Source organism: Staurois parvus, unplaced genomic scaffold (assembly GCF_062004578.1).
Source record: "Staurois parvus isolate SC_StPar_1 unplaced genomic scaffold, SC_StPar_1.0 ptg001466l, whole genome shotgun sequence".
NCBI classification, from domain to species: Eukaryota; Metazoa; Chordata; class Amphibia; order Anura; family Ranidae; genus Staurois; species Staurois parvus.
Genome location: NW_028319262.1, coordinates 41,749 through 62,417, shown reverse-complemented (window position 1 = coordinate 62,417; position 20,669 = coordinate 41,749). Strand labels below are relative to the sequence as shown.

The 20,669-nt window shown below is 46.3% G+C and overlaps 1 protein-coding gene across 2 annotated transcripts in view; it reads left to right on the top strand.

Moving 5' to 3' along the window:
* Nucleotides 1-20,669, top strand: part of ERCC3 (ERCC excision repair 3, TFIIH core complex helicase subunit) — an 88,606-nt gene that overhangs the window by 61,644 nt on the left and 6,293 nt on the right. For both annotated transcript variants that reach the window (XM_089662395.1, XM_089662394.1), the window contains exons 12-13: nt 629-746; nt 18,894-19,012. In XM_089662395.1, coding sequence (XP_089518521.1) covers nt 629-746; nt 18,894-19,012 — 237 coding nt within the window. The remainder of the gene's footprint in view (nt 1-628; nt 747-18,893; nt 19,013-20,669) is intronic.

Here is a 20,669-nt window from a genome sequence, read left to right as displayed (position 1 = left end):
TAATCTCAGCTTGTTACCTGTATGAAAGACACCTGGTATCCTGCAGAAACCCAATCCTTTTTTTTTTTTTTCCGTTTTTTTTCCCTTTTTCCTTTTTTTTTCCCTTTTTCCTTTTTTTTTTCCCTTTTTCCTTTTTTTTTCCTTTTTTTTTCCCCTTTTCTCCCCTTTTTTTTTTCCTTTTTTCCCCTTTTTTTTTCCTTTTTTTCCCTTTTTTTTTCCCCCTTTTTTTCCCCTTATTTTCTTCCCTTTCCCCCCTCCCCCCCCCTTTTTTTCTCTCCTTTTTTTCCCTTTTTTTCTCCTTTTTTTCTCCTTTTTTTCTCCTTTTTTTCTCCTTTTCCCCCCTCCCCCCCCCCCTTTTTTCTCTCCTTTTTCTCCTTTTTTTCTCCTTTTTTCCTCCTTTTTTCCTCCTTTTTTCCTCCTTTTTTCCTCCTTTTTTTCTCCTTTTTTTCTCCTTTTTTTCTCCTTTTTTTTTCTCTTTTTTTCCCTTTTTTCCCTTTTTTCCCCCTTTTTTTTTGCGGTTTTGTATCCCCAGTTTGGTGAAATGCTGCCTATATGTTAATGGTGTCAGAAACCATCCTCCTCCTCCATGTGGATTTTGAAGATTTCTGTACTCTGTTCCGTTCCCCAGGTTGGAGACACATCCTTTGATTTACCTGAAGCTAATGTTCTAATCCAGATTTCCTCTCATGGTGGATCCCGCAGGCAGGAAGCTCAGCGTCTGGGCCGAGTCCTAAGAGCAAAAAAAGGTAAAAACCCAAAACATTTGTTTTTTTTTTATAATTCTATAACAATCAGGACAAGGGATCTTGCATCTCATTTAAAGGGTCCGTTGTGCTGATACCAACTGTACTAAAGGAAATCTTGTGACCTGTGATAGCAGGCACAGCTGCTGTCATATTTGAAATCTGCATAACAATGTGGGGCTCCACCCACACAGCCATGTCACTCATTCACAGCAATCTGTGAATGAATAGACTACCAGTCCCTTGTATTTCGGTGGATCACAAGCATGCTGATCAGCGCGCCCGTAGTCCAATCAGACATCCTCCAGCTTTCTAACTGAAAGGCCATACAGAGGTACGGGTAGAAAGCTGGAGGATGTCTCTGCAGGAGCCTGACATTGCACCTGCGATCAGTGCAGCTTTGCAGGCTCCTGTAAAAAAAAATAATAAATGCACTTATATTTAATTTTTTTACAAATGATGACTGATCTGCATGTTCATGAGGGAAATAAGTATTTGATCCCCTATCATTCAGCAGGATTTCTGGCTACCAGGTGTCTTTCATACAGGTAACAAGCTGAGATTAGAAGCAGTCTCTTAAAGGGAGTGCTGCTAATCTCATGTTGTTACCTGTATAAAAGACCTGTCCACAGGAGCAATCAAACCATCAGATTCCAAACTCTCCACCATGGCAAAGACCAAAGAGCTGTCCAAGGATGTCGGGGACAAGATTGTAGACCTACACAAGGCTGGACTGGGCTACCAAACTATGGCCAAGCAGCTTGGTGAGAAGGTGACAACAGTTGGTGCAATCATTCACAAATGGAAGAAACACAAAACAAGTGTCAGTCTCCCTAGGTCTGGTGCATCATGCAAGATCTCACCTGGTGGAGTGTCAATGATCATGAGAACAGTGAGGAATCATCCCAGAACTACACGTGAGGATCTTGTCAATGATCCATTGCATTCAGTCGCCCGTAGTCCATCCATACATCCTGCGGCTTTCTAAGTGAAAGGCTATTCAGAAGTTCGGGTAGAAAGCTGGAGGATGTGTCTGCAGGAGCCTGACATTGCACCTGAGATCAGTGTAGCTTTGCAGGCTCCTGTAAAAAAAAATAATACATGCACTTATACTTTTTTTTTGTTTACCTGCAAAAATATTACGCATTCATTTTTTACTAAAAGGTGAACTTTGTCTTTGTTGATATAATGAGGAGCATCTCAGAAAAACGACGCTGTTGCTGTATAATGTGACACGTTGTTCATGCAAACCTGTAAAGATGATAAAAATAATTACAGGTGTACCTCAGTTTACGAACGCCTCGGTTAACGGAATTTTTAGTTTACGAATGAAAATCCATTGAAAATAATGCACTGGTTTACGAATTTTTTTCGTAATACGAAGTGTAGGTCGGTGCCAATTTTTTAATGCAATTGCTGGCTTTTTTTTTTCTTCACTATAACTCACGGAATTAGCTGTCACTTTCTCTGGAGCTAATGGAGACTTTGTTTCTTTTATCTCAGGAAACAAACTAGAAGGAAACATTGTTCCTTTTAACATGGGGAAATGAACTAACAGGAAACGTTTTCTTTTTCGCGGGGAAATAAACTAAAAGGAAACGTTGTTTCTTTTACACGGGGAAATAAACTAAAAGGAAACTTTTTTTTCTTTTTCGTGGGGAAATAAACTAAAAGGAAACTTTGTTTGTTTTACGTGGGGAAATGAACTAAAATGAAAGTTTGTTTCTTTTTTGTGGGGAAATAAACGAAAAGGAAACTTTGTTTCTTTTACGCGGGGAAATAAACTAAAAGGAAACTTTGTTTCTTTTACACGGGAAATGAACTAAAAGGAAACTTTGTTTCTTTTACGTTGGGTAATGAACTAAAAGGAAACGTTGTTTCTTTTACGCGGGTAAATAAACTAAAAGGAAACTTTGTTTCTTTTACGCGGGGAAATGAACTAAAAGGAAACTTTGTTCCCTTTAACGCAGGAAATAAACTAACAGGAAACTTTGTTTCTTTTATCTGTGGGGACAGTGACAGCTGATTCTCTGAGCTATAGTGAAGAAAAACAAAATGCCGGTAATGACATTTAAGAACTGGCACTGAACTATAGTGACAGCCACTTTTTTAAAACTTTTTTTCTGACCTCCGGAACGGATTAATAGTTTTTTTAATGCATTCCTATGGGAAACCGCGTTTCGGGTTACGACTTTTTCGCAATATGAAACATCCCAGAGAATGGATTAAATTCATAAACCGAGGTACACCAGTACTAAATATTTTTGCTTTTAAGAGTATGTAAATCCAACGTTTCATATTCCCGATATGCGCCGGCTGTACCATGTACTTGTATGAAAAAGTCTCCTGTTCTTTGTATTGCTTCCGTTGTTTGAAATCCCTGGTAGGCCCGCCAGTCCCTCTGCTTTCCTAATAAAACTGACCACACTAGACATGACAGCACAGCATGATCAGTACTCTAGCTGTGCTGGGAGCTCTCCTCCAATCATCAGACCTGTTCTGACATGCCCCCTCTGCACAGTCATTCACTGGGAAGACCAGTGTGCTGCTGTTTTCCTCCCCCCGCTGTTATGCAGCTGAGAACAGAGGGAATATGATCACTTTTTTTTTTTTTTGTTTTTATATCAAATCGAATGGCTGGTTTTACAAGGTGAAGGTTTATAATCCCTTTAATGTTCCCCACTACATTTACACAAGTGCATGCTCGCTTGTATCCCTCGTAGTGTAGGCTTTTAAACTGGTGGTATGTTTACGGTTGTGGAAGGCGTCGTTAACATCCAGAGAAGTCCACACAGTTTGGGGAAGAGCTCAGCACAGATACTGCCCTGGGGGGCACCAGTCTGAGGGTCTGTATGCCACAGTGCTGGTCATACATACTGTATATAGGGTTGCATCTTCCTGCCACTTCAAGGATGGGGTTTCTGTCCTGCCGCAGCAAGGATGGGGTTTCTGTCCTGCCGCAGCAAGGATGGGGTTTCTATCCTGCCACTTCAAGGATGGGGTTCCTTTCCTGCCACGGGAAGGATGGCGTTTCTTTCTTGCCACTGCAAGGATGGCGATTCTTTCCTGCCACGGGAAGGATGGCGTTTCTTTCCTGCCACGGCAAGGATGGGGTTTCTTTCCTGCCACGGCAAGGATGGCATTTCTTTCCTGCCACGGCAAGGATGACGTTTCTTTCCTGCCACGGCAAGGATGACGTTTCTTTCCTGCCACGGCAAGGATGGGGTTTCTTTCCTGCCACGGCAAGGATGGGGTTTCTTTCCTACCACTTCAAGGATGGGGTTTCTGTCCTGCCACTTCAAGGATGGCGTTTCTTTCCTGCCACGGGAAGGATGGCGTTTCTTTCCTGCCACAGGAAGGATGGCGTTTCTTTTTTGCCACTGCAAGGATGGGGTTTCTTTCCTGCCACGGGAAGGATGGCGTTTCTTTCCTGCCACAGGAAGGATGGCGTTTCTTTCCTGCCACAGGAAGGATGGCGTTTCTTTCCTGCCACTTCAAGGATGGGGTTTCTTTCCTACCACTTCAAGGATGGGGTTTCTTTCCTGCCACTTCAAGGATGGCGTTTCTTTCCTGCCACTTCAAGGATGGCGTTTCTTTCCTACCACTTCAAGGATGGGGTTTCTGTCCTGCCACTTCAAGGATGGGGTTCCTTTCTTGCCACGGCAAGGATTGCGTTTCTTTCCTGCCACGGCAAGGATGGCGTTTCTTTCCTGCCACGGCAAGGATGGCGTTTCTTTCCTGCCACGGCAAGGATGGCGTTTCTTTCCTGCCACGGCAAGGATGGCGTTTCTTTCCTGCCACGGCAAGGATGGCGTTTCTTTCCTGCCACGGCAAGGATGGCGTTTCTTTCCTGCCACGGCAAGGATGGCGTTTCTTTCCTGCCACGGCAAGGATGGCGTTTCTTTCCTGCCACGGCAAGGATGGCTTTTCTTTCCTGCCACTGCAAGGATGGCTTTTCTTTCCTGCCACGGCAAGGATGGCATTTCTCAGGCTGTGATTTCAGCACATCTGCCAAGTCTTATCTCACATTTGACTCCCTGTATTTATGTCAGGAATTTATATAGTGCCAACAATTTAGCATTTTTACACATTGTACATCAGTCCCTGTCCTCAAGGAGCGTACAAGATAACCCCTTCACACCTAAGGGTAAAACAAATCTTAACGCCTAAGCACAATTTTGCAACATTAACATGTGTTAGTAAAACCGTCCATATCATCACAACTACTTTGTACATCCAGGTGGATTATACCGCGTTTTTTTCAGGACAAATTGGGCTTTCATTTGGTGGTAAATGGTAATGGATATCTCCTGATTTTTTTTTTTATTAGCAAAGGAAAACTGGCCCAAAATAGTAAAAAAAAAAATCATTTTTTTTTATTTAGCTGTGTGTTTCTTGTTACTACCATAACCTACCACCAAAGAACAACCCAAAATAAATTCTCCAGCTCTTGACGATCGCAGCGATACCATATATGTGTATGTTATTTGTTGTTTGTATCCGTAGTACAGCCCAGAAACAATAGTGCGCATTTTGTTTTTGTCTTTTTTTTTTTTTTGTTACCTAAAACACGCCGACACTGATACCAATTTTTTTTTAAATCCTGACTTTTGACCTTGACCTTGACCCAAACACTAACCCTGGTACTGAACTAGATCAAAGCTTGATCTAGGTATTTTTTTTCTTTTATTTTCTATTTATTTATGGTATTTTTTTTATTTTATTTTTATTTTATTTTCTAATATTTATTTATATTTTTTTTTTTCTTTTTTTTTTTTACAAACTTTTTTTTTTTACAAATTTTTTTACAAACTAACTTTTTTTTTCTCTCTATGCCAGGAGTTAGAGAGATACAATGTATCTTTCTTCTCCATTCATAGAGAGAGAAAAAAAACAAGGGGGCCCGGCTGTACAGTGACTGATCATTGTGATAGCCAATCAGAGGCTATCACAGCGATCATGTGACCCGGAATCGGGAGTCCCGGGTCCTGTTCATTAGAACAGGACTCGGGGCTCTCAGTGACACCGCGGTCTTTGTGCTGGGAGTGTGCAGTGCTCTCCCGGCACAAAGACAGGTACACAAATATGCGGCCGCACGGAAAAAAGCCAGATCTGTGAGGCCGCATATTTGTGTGACGTCGGTGTCAAGGGGTTAAAGTGGTACTTCGGTCTGAAAAAAAAAAATACTGTGCAAATACTGTAGTTGCTGATTCTTTAATAAACACGTACTTGCCAGTGCAGGAATCTATCGCGGTCCTCACCTAGTTCAGTTATTTGTTGGTCTTTAGGTCGCTGGCGCTGCCATTTTGGATGTGGGAAGCCAGCTTGGACATCCTGCAGGGTCACGCTGTGAATGCGCGAGTCGAGTTGCGTATTTTTCATAGACCAGCAGCCTTCTGGGACCAGAAGGTTGCGGGGGGGGGAGTTGTATGGGGTGGCAAAAACTTCCTATCAGATCGCCTAGGTCAGGGGTGGGCAACTGCGGCCCTCCAGCTGTCATGGAACTACATGTCCCATGAGGCATTGAAAGGCTGACAGTTGCATCATGACTTGCAGAGGCATGATGGGACTTGTAGTTCCACAACAGCTGGAGGGCCACAGTTTGCCCATCCCTGGCCTAGGTGATCTAAGCAAAAATGGAGCAGGTACCTGTCAGAAATGGGAATACACTTCCTTAAAAAAAAGAAAGTGTTACAGGAGGGGGAGGAAGATAATAAAAAGCACTTCTGCTTAAGTTCCATATCTCACATTCATTCATACACATAGTAGGGCCAGTTTAGACAATTAACCGCTTCCCGACCGCGCTATAGCCAAAAGACGGGTACAGCGCAGTTGTCCAGTCCTGGGAGGGCGTCCATGGACGTCCTCCCAGAACATGCCCCCTGCGTGCCCCCAGCGGTGTGCACCCGGCGCTGTCGGTGATCACTGTATCCTGCGGACAAAGCTGTTCATGTTATGAGGTAAAAGGTCAATCACAGCGCCCTTTTACCATGTGATCAGCTTTGTCCAATGGCACAGCACCAGGTAAATACAGTTGCCGGTTATCGTCTGCACATTCCTCACTGTCACAGCATGAGCAAAGTACTGCAGATAACCGGCAAATGTGATAGGGGAGATCTGCTCTGATCAGGGCATGGATGATCAGTGTCCTAATTATCAGTGCCGCCCAGCAGTGCCACCCATCACTGTCACCCAGCAGTGCCGTCTGTCAGCGTCCATTAGTGCCGCCAGTCAGTGCCGCTCATCAGTGCCCATCATTGCTGTATATCAGTGCCCATCATTGCTGTATATCAGTGCATCATCAGTGCCCATCATTGCTGCATATCAGTGCCCATCATTGCTGTATATCAGTGCCCATCATTGCTGTATATCAGTGCATCATCAGTGCCCATCATTGCTGCATATCAGTGCCCATCATTGCTGTATATCAGTGCCCATCATTGCTGCATATCAGTGCATCATCAGTGCCGCTCATCAGTGCCCATCATTGCTGCATATCAGTGCATCATCAGTGCCGCCCATCACTGTCACCCAGCAGTGCCGTCTGTCAGCGTCCATTAGTGCCGCCAGTCAGTGCCGCTCATCAGTGCCCATCATTGCTGTATATCAGTGCCCATCATTGCTGTATATCAGTGCATCATCAGTGCCCATCATTGCTGCATATCAGTGCCCATCATTGCTGTATATCAGTGCCCATCATTGCTGTATATCAGTGCCCATCATTGCTGTATATCAGTGCATCATCAGTGCCGCTCATCAGTGCCCATCATTGCTGTATATCAGTGCCCATCATTGCTGTATATCAGTGCATCATCCGTGCCCATCATTGCTGCATATCAGTGCCCATCAGTGCCCATCAGTGCTGCATATCAGTGCCCATCATTGCTGTATATCAGTGCATCATCAGTGCCACTCATCAGTGCCCATCATTGCTGCATATCAGTGCATCATCAGTGCCCATCATTGCTGCATATCAGTGCATCATCAGTGCCCATCATTGCTGCATATCAGCGCATCATCAGTGCCCATCATTGCTGCATATCAGCGCATCATCAGTGCCCATCATTGCTGCATATCAGCGCATCATCAGTGCCCATCATTGCTGCATATCAGTGCATCCGTGCCCATCATTGCTGCATATCAGTGCCGCTCATCAGTGCCCATCATTGCTGCATATCAGTGCCTCCTCATCAATGCCCACCAGCGCCGCCTCATCAGTGCCCATCAGTGTTGTCTATCAATGCCCATTAGTGCTGCGTATCAGTGCAGCCTCATCAACACACATCAGTGAAGGAGGAAAATTACGTGTTTGCAAACTTTTATAACAGAAACAAAGAAACCCTTTTTTTTTTTTTTTTTTTTTTTTTTTATTGTGCAAAAAATAAAACCCTCAGTGGCAAATAAATACCACCAAAAGAAAGCTCTATTTGTGTGAAAAAATTATACAAACTTCATATGGGTACAGTGTAGCATGACCACGCAATTGTCATTCAAAGTGCAACAGCACTGAAAGGTGAAAACTGGCCTGGGCAGGAAGGGGGTAGAAGTGCCCGGTAGGGAAGGGGTTAACTTACCAGCATGTCCTTGGAGTGCGGGAGGAAACTGGAGTACCGGGAGGAAACCCACGCAAGCACAGGAAGAACATGCAAACTCCCCGCAACTAGCGTCCTGGCCCCAAGGGCCCCAGTGCTACAAGGCAGGAATGCTAACCACTAGCCCCTCTATCTGTCTGGATGGAGGGTGTTGTCCTGACAATTTCACACATCTGTCCTGTGATGTTGTTTAGTGGAATCTCTACAACCAGCCGTGGCACTTCCATAACTTATTAAGAGCAGCTAATTGGCTTGAAGGTTTCTCACGCCCTGGAACATGACCATTGAGTCACCCTGCGGTGGCAGCGGTAATACTGTTTATAAGGTGGGGGGGGATTTAATCACCGCTGGCCCCCTTAGTCCTCATCTGCAGCACACTTAACTCCTTGTCTCCTTCCTGCACTGCCTATACGGCCGTCCACCGTACCGCCTGATTCATGCAGCGCCAAATCAACAATTAAAAACGAACGTTCGAAGCTTTTTGCGTTGCATTATTCTGATCAAATGTCTCGCGGTTTTACTTTTCAAGAGTGCAACCTTCTAGTATTTGGAAAACTTCCAAGTCCCAAAAAGCAGACCTTCCCTCTCGTTGCTAAAAGTTTTGGGAATCTCCACATTAAAGATCTTTAATAATTACCTCTCCTGCTGCCCGTATACCTGATCTCTAGGCGTGGGATCCAAATCACAATAGTAACACATTGCAATGAGTCTGAAATACATTGTAACGAAAACCGTGAACTCCTTCGGATGACAGGATGCGATAGTTTGGGCCTTTTTTGGTGATGTTTGAAGCATCTAAAATAACGGGACATAACGAATGATCCAAATTGATTCGGATTCATTCGTTTTATTCAGATGCGAGCGGCACGGTAGTCTTTGGCGGTTGAATAATCGGCCGATTTTTCTTTTTGCATTAACATTTTTCATTTTTATTTACAAAAAAAAAATGCACTGCAAATGAAATGGAAACGTATTGCAGCAAATGCAGGAAGGTATAAACGTGAAATACCGTATTTTTCGCTCCATAAGACGCATCTGGATTTTAGAGAAGGAAAACCGGAAAAAAAATATTGTGAACCAATGGACTGCAGACATAGTACAGGAGATGACCAGAGACTGTGGACACAGTACAGGGGATGACCAGAGACTGCGGACACAGTACAGGAGATGACCGGAGACTGCGGATATAGTACAGGGGATGACCAGAGACTGCGGATATAGTACAGGGGATGACCAGAGACTGCGGACACAGTACAGGAGATGACCAGAGACTGCGGACATAGTACAGGAGATGACCAGAGACTGCGGACACAGTACAGGAGATGACCAGAGACTGCGGACATAGTACAGGGGATGACCAGAGACTGCGGACACAGTACAGGAGATGACCAGAGACTGCGGACACAGTACAGGGGATGACCAGAGACTGCGGACATAGTACAGGGGATGACCAGAGACTGCGGACATAGTACAGGAGATGACCAGAGACTGCGGACACAGTACAGGAGATGACCAGAGACTGCGGACACAGTACAGGAGATGACCAGAGACTGCAGACACAGTACAGGAGATGACCAGAGACTGCGGACACAGTACAGGGGATGACCAGAGACTGCGGACACAGTAGAGGAGATGACCAGAGACTGCGGACACAGTAGAGGAGATGACCAGAGACTGCGGACACAGTAGAGGAGATGACCAGAGACTGCGGACACAGTAGAGGAGATGACCAGAGACTGCGGACACAGTAGAGGAGATGACCAGAGACTGCGGACACAGTAGAGGAGATGACCAGAGACTGCGGACACAGTAGAGGAGATGACCAGAGACTGCGGACACAGTAGAGGAGATGACCAGAGACTGCGGACACAGTAGAGGAGATGACCAGAGACTGCGGACACAGTAGAGGAGATGACCAGAGACTGCGGACACAGTAGAGGAGATGACCAGAGACTGCGGACACAGTAGAGGAGATGACCAGAGACTGCGGACACAGTACAGGAGATGACCAGAGACTGCGGACACAGTACAGGAGATGACCAGAGACTGCGGACACAGTACAGGAGATGACCAGAGACTGCGGACACAGTACAGGAGATGACCAGAGACTGCGGACACAGTACAGGAGATGACCAGAGACTGCGGACACAGTACAGGAGATGACCAGAGACTGCGGACACAGTACAGGAGATGACCAGAGACTGCGGACACAGTACAGGAGATGACCAGAGACTGCAGACCTTTGGGGAGCACGGGGGGGGAGCGGGTACCCAAATCTGACAGGCACTCGCTCCCACTTCCGGCGAAGTTGTCCTTCCCCCCTCCCTCCCTGTAATCTTTTGGGACACGTGACAGGTCCCAGAAGATGACATGGCCAATCACAAAGCGCGGAGCTTTTCACGCATGCGCAGTGGGCACCCGGCTGTGAAGCCGCAAGCTGTCACAGCCGGGTGCCCATGCTGACGCCGGGGAGAGAAGACTGAGGACACCGCTGGACCGAGGAACAGGTAGGACCGCTGGAGGTCTGCAGAGAAGAGTTGAGCGACCGGCCCGGTATTCTAACATGGGAAGGGAATACCGGGCCGGACGCTCCATATTCTCTCCATAAGACGCACAAACATTTCCCCCCATTGTTTGGGGGGGGGGGGGGAGTGCGTCTTATGGAGCGTAAAATACGGCAAGTAAGATTCCTACTTGTTTTGGTTCGGATGGAGGTGGATCCATAAGAATCTCTGAATCGTAACATAACGAATGAATCTGAAATTAATTTCCTTCCATTCGTAACTCGTATTCGTATATAAGACTAAAAAAAAAATACAGGAAGTCAAAAAATTACGCAATTTTTCATTTTTACTGGATTAAAAAAAAATTTGAATTTTTTTTAATGCAGCCTGCAGATGGAGCTGTTGGCTTCTTTTCACTTGTTTGCCTACCATTAACTGCAAAAGCTTGTTTATAGTGGTTCTAAAGTCAAAATCTGTTTTACCTTAACGCATTCCCAGCTTTAATATTATTATTATTATACAGTATTTATAAAGCGCCAATAGTTCGCTCAGCGCTGTACATTATAATGGGAGACAATACATGAGACAGTACAATAACAATACAATACACGAGGGGTTCGAGGGCCCTGCTCCTTGGAGCTTACAATCTAGGAGGGAGGGGATGGTGGTACGGGAGGAAAAGCTGTGGGGGATGGAGTGGTAGGAAGAGTGGAGGAGGTCGGCAAGTTAGCAGGGGGTGGGGTAGGCTTCCCTGAAGAGGCGGGTTTTCAGGGTGCGCCTAAAGGAGAGGAGAGTAGGTGATAATCTGATGGGTTGGGGCAGGAAGTTCCAGAGGATGGGTGACATCCTGGAGAAGTCCTGGAGGCGGGCAGTAGTCGAGTCGTGATATGATGAGGGAGTGGATGAGCTGTTTAGTGGTTTCTGGGGTTAGGAACGTGCGGATTTTGGCGATGTTGCGGAGGTGGAGTCTGCATGAGTTTGTTAGCGATTGGACTTGGGGCTGGAAGGATAGATTGGAGTCAAGAATGACACCAAGTACTCTGGCTTGCGGGGTGGGCTTGATGGTGGCATTGTTGGACGTGATGGAGAAGTCAGTGGGGGGGGGGGGTGCGCGGGCCGGGAGGAAAACTAGGAGCTCGGTTTTGGAGAGGTTCAGTTTAAGGAAGTGGAGCGACATCCAATCTGATATGTCGTTCAGTAGGCTTGTGATTCGGGCGGAGACTGAGGGGGTGAGGCGAGGGGTCGAGAGATAGATTTGCGTGTTGTCGGCATAGGGGTGGTAGTTGAAGCCATGAGAGTGTATCAGTTGGCCAAGGGAGAAGGTGTAGATGGAGAAGAGAAGGGGCCCGAGGACCGAGCCTTGAGGGACCCCAACAGAGAGGGGGAGTGAGGGGGAGGTGGTAGCGTTATAGGTAACGCTGAAGGAGCGTTGTGATAGGTAGGACGAGAGCCAGGAGAGAGCAGAGTCTCTGAGGCCGAGGGAGTGTAGTTTTTTGAGGAGGAGGGGGTGGTCAACCGTGTCGAAGGCCGCGGAGAAGTCGAGGAGTAGGAGGACTGAGCAGTGGCCATTAGCTTTGGCGGTTAGCAGGTCGTTGGAGAGTTTGAGTAAGGCAGTTTTGGTGGAGTGTAGGGGACGGAAGCCAGACTGTAGGGGATCGAGAAGGTTGTTGTCATTGAGGTGGGAGCTTTGGCGATTATAGACTAATCGCTCAAGGAGTTTGGATGTAAATGGCAGCAGGGAGATGGGTCTAAGGATGTTCGGGTCAGTGGGGTCCAGGGAGGGCTTTTTAAGTATGAGAGTGATGTGCGCGTGCTTCAGAGGGGAGGGGAATGTGCCAGAAGAGAGGGAGAGATTAAAGATGTGGGTGAGGAAGCGTAGGATGGAGGAGGAGGGAGGTCATAGGAGTTGTGAGGGGATAGGGTCGAGGGGGCAGGTGGTGAGGCGGGCTTCAGAGAAGACCTTAGTGACCTCCTCAGTGGTAGTAAGGTCGAAGGAGTGGAGTGCTGAGGGGGCTTCAGTGTGAGAGATGTTAGGTGGAGTGGAGGTCTGAACAGTGGTGAGGCCAAGGGAGAGGGGTGTTGAGGGGGTAGCTGTGTGAGACGCGATAGGTGGGGAGAAAGTCTGAGCAGCGGTGATGTCCTTGCGAATTGTGTCAGTCTTGTTTTTGAAGTGATTGGCAATCTCGAGGGCGGTGAGTGAGGTGCTGGGTGGAGGTGGGGGCGGAGAGAGTAGAGAGTTAAAGGTGGTGAGGATTGGAGGAGAGGGTATTGATGAGGGTCAGGAAGTAGGCTTGTTTGGCTGCGTGGAGGGAGGAAGTGTAGGTGTGGAAGGCGGATTTATAGTGGGTGAAGGCTAGTTGGGATCTGGTTTTGCGCCATAGTCGCTCCAGCGCACAACTGCGTCGTTTGAGAGTTTTGGTATGATCAGTCTGCCAGGGCTGGAGCGGTCGGGTTCTGATGTTTCGTGTGGTTAAAGGCGCTAGCGAGTCAAGAGCGGTTGACAGCGCGTTGTTATAGACAGTCGTGGCCAGGTCGGGGCAGGACAGGGGAAGGATGCTGTCGTAAAAGTTGATCAGCTGCAGAGTGGAGAGGGGCAGGGTTCAGGTTGCGAAGTTTTCGGCTGGTAGTAGTGTGACATTTGGAGGGGTAGGCGTTTGAGAACGAGGAGACAGAGAAGGTAATCAGGTTGTGGTCAGAGAGAGGGAAGGGGGTGTTAGTGAGGTTGTGGGGAGCGCAGCGGTTGGAGAAGACGAGATCAAGGATATTACCATCGGAGTGGGTGGTGGCTTGTATGCACTGTGCGAGTGCAAAAGAGGAGGTTAAGTGGAGGAGTTGGGATGTGGCCGGGTTGTTGATATTGACAGGGATGTTGAAATCCCCAAGGATGATGGTGGGTAGCTCGGAAGAGAGGAAGAAGGGTAGCCAGGCGGAAAAGTCATCAAAGAAGCAGGATACGGGTCCAGGAGGCCGGTAGATTACAGCAATCCTCGGGGGTTGGGGAGAATAATCGGATGCAGTGGGCCTCGAAGGAGAAGGATAGACGGGAGGTTTGGGAGGACTCGGAAGGTGCTCAGCAGTGACAGGAGCAGACCAACCCCCCATCTTTTCGACTGTTGGGTCTGGGTGAGTGGGTCCAGATGAGACCTCAATAGAAGAGTGCTGCAGGGGAGGTAGTCAGTGGCTTGGATCCAGGTTTCCGTGATCGCTAGGAGGTTGAGGGAGCGGAAAACAAAGAGGTCGTGGATCGCGGTGAGCTTGTTGCACACTGATCGGGCGTTCAGGAGTGCACACGAAAACGGTGGGGTGGTTTTGGGGAGCAGAGGGACAGGTACTAGGTTGAGGGAGTTGCGGCAGGATGTGAAAGTGGGAGGGTGCCTTGTGGGGGAGCAAGGTGGTGGAGGGCCAGGGTTTGTGGAGATGTCCCCCGCGGTTTGGAGGAGAAGGGTGAGAAAGGTGGCATGGGAGTGGGATGTGCAGGAGCGTGTAAGTCTACCAGTGGAGGTGTTCGGGTCAGTGGGACAGTGGAGTGTTAGGAGGAGGTGGTGGGTGCCGTAGAGGGGCAAGGGAAGCAGTGAGGGCACAATGTACAGTTGTTTGGGAGGAGCAGAGGAATCTAGAGAAGAGATTTGGGGAACGGAGGAGAGGAATATGAAGAGGAGGCATTTTAGGGAGGTACACGGAGTGGCGGACAGTGTGATGGGAGGCTTGGTTGCAGATAGTCTAGCGTGCAGTGCCGTATCTCGTCGCTGTGTCTTCCGGTAGCTAGAGTTCTCGTGCCTAGGAACAGGATGGGTAGAGTTCAGGTCGATAGGTTGTAGCCAGGGGTAATCCAGCTGCGAGTATCAGTTTGTGAAAGTCTCGGTTTGAGGGGTGAGGTTTGGTTTGCGGAGATGAAGGGTGGTAATCAGCAGCGGAGGTGTTTTCCAGGTGGTGGAGATGGGGTGTAGAGAGGGTTGTGAGAGGTGGGCATCAGATGTGGGTAATGGGCATAGTAGGGCTGGGGGATCGCAGAACCAGCAGTTGGGCCTTCTCCCGCACTGTATTCCCGGGGGATCAGGATGCTGGTATGGGGTATGGCGGTGATCAGGATGCTGGTATGGGGTATGGCGGTGATCAGGACGCTTGTATGGGGTATGGCAGTGATCAGGATGCTGGTATGGGGTATGGCGGTGATCAGGATGCTGGTATGGGGTATGGCGGTGATCAGGACGCTGGTATGGGGCATGGCGGTGATACATGGTGATCATATCCCCCTTATGTATTATACATGGAGATCATATCCCCCCTTATGTATTATACATGGAGATCATATCCCCCTTATGTATTATACGTGGTGATCATATCCCCCCTTATGTATTATACATGGAGATCATATCCCCCCTTATGTATTATACATGGAGATCATATCCCCCTTATGTATTATACATGGAGATCATATCCCCCTTATGTATTATACATGGAGATCATATCCCCCCTTATGTATTATACATGGAGATCATATCCCCCCTTATGTATTATACATGGAGATCATATCCCCCCTTATGTATTATACATGGAGATCATATCCCCCCTTATGTATTATACATGGAGATCATATCCCCCTTATGTATTATACATGGAGATCATATCCCCCCTTTTGTATTATACATGGTGACCATATCCCCCCTTATGTATTATACATGGAGATCATATCCCCCCTTATGTATTATACATGGAGATCATATCCCCCTTATGTATTATACATGGAGATCATATCCCCCCTTATGTATTATACATGGAGATCATATCCCCCCTTATGTATTATACATGGAGATCATACCCCCCCTTATGTATTATACATGGAGATCATATCCCCCCTTATGTATTATACATGGAGGTCATATCCCCCCTTATGTATTATACATGGAGATCATATCCCCCTTATGTATTATACATGGAGATCATATCCCCCCTTATGTATTATACATGGAGATCATACCCCCCCTTATGTATTATACATGGAGATCATATCCCCCCTTATGTATTATACATGGAGATCATATCCCCCCTTATGTATTATACATGGAAATCATATCCCCCCTCATGTATTATACATGGAGATAATATCCCCCCTTATATATTATACATGGAGATCATATCCCCCCTTATATATTATACATGGAGATCATATCCCCCCTTATGTATTATACATGGAGATCATACCCCCCCTTATGTATTATACATGGTGATCATATCCCCCTTATGTATTATACATGGTGACCATATCCCCCCCTTATGTATTATACACGGTGATCATATCCCCCCTTATGTATTATACACGGTGATCATATCCCCCCTTATGTATTATACATGGAGATCATATCCCCCTTATGTATTATACATGGAGATCATATCCCCCCTTATGTATTATACATGGTGATCATATCCCCCCTTATGTATTATACATGGAGATCATATCCCCCCTTATGTATTATACATGGAGATCATATCCCCCCTTATGTATTATACATGGTGATCATATCCCCCCTTTTGTATTATACATGAAGATCATATCCCCCTTATGTATTATACATGGAGATCATATCCCCCCCTTATGTATTATACATGGAGATCATATCCCCCCGTATGTATTATACATGGAGATCATATCCCCCCGTATGTATTATACATGGAGATCATATCCCCCCCCTTATGTATTATACATGGAGATCATATCCCCCCCCTTATGTATTATACATGGAGATCATATCCCCCTTATGTATTATACATGGAGATCATACCCCCCCTTATGTATTATACATGGAGATCATACCCCCCCTTATGTATTATACATGGAGATCATATCCCCCCGTATGTATTATACATGGAGATCATATCCCCCCCTTATGTATTATACATGGAGATCATATCCCCCCTTATGTATTATATATGGAGATCATATCCCCCCTTATGTATTATATATGGAGATCATATCCCCCCTTATGTATTATACATGGAGATCATATCCCCCCCTTATGTATTATACATGGAGATCATATCCCCCCTTATGTATTATACATGGAGATCATATCCCCCCTTAATCTCCTCTTATCAAGAGAGAATACATTCAGTCCCTCTAATCTTTCCTCATAGCTGAGCTCCTCCATGCCTCATATCAGTTTGGTTGCCCTTCTCTGTACTTTCTCCAGTTCCCCATACCAAAAGTGAATTGGTGCCCAAAACTGAACTGCATATTCCAGATGAGGTGTTACTAATGATTTCTACTGGGGGGGTGATATCTCTCTCTCGTCTATACCTCCCCTAATACAAGAGAGGATTTTGCTCGCATTAGAACCCGCAGCCATTATTAAGCTTGTGATATACCAGAACCCCCAGATCCTTCTCCACCATTGACCCACCCAGATCCTTCTCCACCATTGATTCCCCCAGTTGTACCCCCCCTAGTATGTATGATGCATGCATATTCTGAGCCCCCAAGTGCAGAATCTTACATTTATCAACATTAAACCTCATTGTCCCCATAGTCCCCCAATTACACAGAGCATTGAGGTCGGCTTGTAAGTTGGAGACATCCTGTAAGGACGTTATTCCCCGGCACAGCTTGGTGTCATCTGCAAAGACTGAAATGGGATTTTTAATCCCCGAGCCTATGTTGTTTATAAATATACTTAAAAGGGTCCCAACACTGAACCTTGGGGTACACCACTAATAACACTGAACCTTGGGGGTACCCCACTAACAACACTGAACCTTGGGGTACACCACTAATAACACTGAACCTTGGGGTACCCCACTAACAACACTGAACCTTGGGGTACCCCACTAACAACACTGAACCTTGGGGTACCCCACTAATAACACTGAACCTTGGGGTACCCCACTAATAACACTGAACCTTGGGGTACACCACTGACACCCCCAGACCATTCAGAGTATGAATCATTAACCACTACTCTCTGAATACCATCTTTTAGCCAGTTTTCTATCCATTTACATACAGATGTTTCCAGCCCATAGACTTTACCTTACACATTAGCCGTGTGTGGAGAACTGGGTCAAACCTTTGCAAAATTCAAGTATATTGGATTATCTGCAGCTCATCTCCTCATAAAAAGAAATCAGATTTGTTTGAAAACTTCTGTCTTTCGTGAATCCATGCTGTCTGTTGCCTAAAGTAGTTCTAAAGGCTCACATGAAGGTAAATAACCTTCTGTATATAGCAGCCCCCACCCCCCAACACTTACCTGATCCCCATCCTGATCCAGCGATGTCCACGACAGCCTCTCCGGGGACTCCCACTCCTGATTGGCTGAGGTAGGAGCCATTGGCTCCTGCTGCTGTCAATCACAGCCAGTGAGCCAATCAGGAGAGGGAGAGGGCGGGGCCGAGCCACAGCTGTGTGTGTGAATGGACAAGCAAAGCCGCAGCTTTGGGGCGCCTGCTCAAGTGCCCCCATAGCAAGCTTTTTGCTATGGGGGCACCCAACAGGAGGAAGGGGACAGGTATGGGGGTACTCCCAGAAAAGGTAGGGGGCGCAGCCTAAAGTTGACATTTTAAGGCTAATTTATTTCAAATAAGTGAAGAAGTTGTTAAGGAGAGCAAATAATAAAGGAGTTCATTGGGAAATAATCTGGGGATAAAAGGAAGGTCGGGCAAGCCTGTGATCTGCAGTAGCAGCAGCATTCATGCAATCAAACATGGATGCAATCTGGGGCAGCAGGAACTACTTTAGGAATGGCTGCAGCTCGCCCTGCAGGGATTTGTGTACAACAGGGGCAAATGAGAACCATTTTAGTAAACTTTAGTCCACCAGGGTATATGTATATACCAAAGAAAGTCAAAATCCATTCATGATGTGTCCATTTATTGGGGTTCCTCACGTGCTCACATTTGGGGATGGGGTGCCCCAAGGTTTTTTAGATTAAATGCAGATTGGCATCCTGATATTGCAAATGCCAGCGCAACAGGTAGTAGATTTTGTTAACATTTTCTTCAGACATGCAGAGTTTTTCATCTCACCCTGATGTGATTTCTGTGCTGTCCCTGTCTTCTAGGGATGGTGGCCGAGGAGTATAATGCATTCTTCTATTCTCTGGTATCGCAAGATACTCAGGAAATGGCGTACTCCACCAAGAGACAGAGGTTCCTTGTCGATCAAGGCTACAGCTTCAAGGTACTTTTTTTTTGTTTGTTTTTTTAATACTTTTACCCAAATAGTCAGCAGGAAAAAACGTGGTCCTCATAGAAAGACAGCTGATACCCTTCTTCAAGCTGAACTGGGTAAATGCAATGCTGTAATACATATGTATAAAATGTTGTACTGGCTAAAGGATTGGTGCTTCTGTTCTGTCCTTGTTGTCATTGAATATTAGCTGGCTAGACTTCCACTTTAAGATAAGTAGGATCTGTCATATTGTAGTAGAAGGTGTTTGGTTCCAACTCCTCTTAATCCTACTTGTATACTACATGGCCAGAAGTATGAGGACCCCCCCTTCAAATATTGAGTTCAGTTGTTTTCAGGGAAGGGTACTGTTAATACTGCAACGTGCAAAGCTGTTCTGGTGGTCTTTCAACCTTGTGGTAACAATTTGGAGAAGCCCCTTTTTTTGTTCCAGTATGATTATCCCCCTGTTTTCAAAGCCAGCTCCATAAAGACATGGTTTGACCAGTTTGGTGTGGAGGAACTTGAGTGTCTTGCGCAGAGCCCTGTCCTTGACCCTACTGAACACTTTTGGATTGAACTAGACGAAGCCAGGTCTTCTCAACCAATATCTCCATAAAGACATGGTTTGATGAGTTTGGTGTGGAGGAACTTGAGTGGTCTTCAGAGCCCTGACCTCAACCCTACTGATCACCATTATGGTAAACTGGAATAAGCCAGGTCTTCTCATCCAGCATAAAGATCTAGTTTGATGAGTTTGGTTTGGAGGAACTTTGTGTTCCGCACAGAGCCCTGACTTCAACCCTACTGATCACCATTATAATGAACTGGAATAAGCCAGGTCTTCTCAACCAACATCTCCATAAAGACATGGTTTGATGAGTTTGGTGTGGAGGAACTTGAGTGGTCTTCAGAGCCCTGACCTCAACCCTACTGATCACCATTATGGTGAACTGGAATAAGCCAGGTCTTCTCATCCAGCATAACCATAAAGATATAGTTTGATGAGTTTGGTTTGGAGGAATTTTGTGTCCCGTACAGAGCCCTGACCTCAACCCTACTGAACACCTTTGGGATGAATTGGAACACTAGCTTTGATCCAGGTCTTCTCCAACATCAGTACCTGACCTCACAAATGGTCTTTTGGCTGAATGGACCCAAATTCCCACAGATACCAGCAAAAACATGTGGAAAGTCTTCCCAGAAGAGTGGAGGCTCTTCACAAACGGAAGCAAACTTTTGTATTAATGCCCATGGTTTGGAATTGAGATGTCCAACAAGCTTGTATAGGTATGGATGATCAGGTCAGCCAATTACCCTACCAGCATGATTTTTGGCATGTGTAGGAAAGTCGAGAACCTGGAGGACACCCACACAAGCACAGGGAGAATATGCAAACTCCGTGCAGGTAGTGTTGTGATTGGGATTTGCACAGACGACCCCAGTGTTGCAAGGCATAATTACTAACCACTAAGCCATTTATGTTTGAAAAATATTCTAGGTTAGCTTTATACAGTCCCCATCCTCATGTAGCATCATGGAACACATAATTATATCTCCAGTGAAGTACCCACCATATGTGGCACCCAGGGTGGACCCTAAAATTAATGTCATGCACACTTTTGTGTGGCAGTAGCATTGGTGGACAGTGTCTGGCTGTAAAAGTACA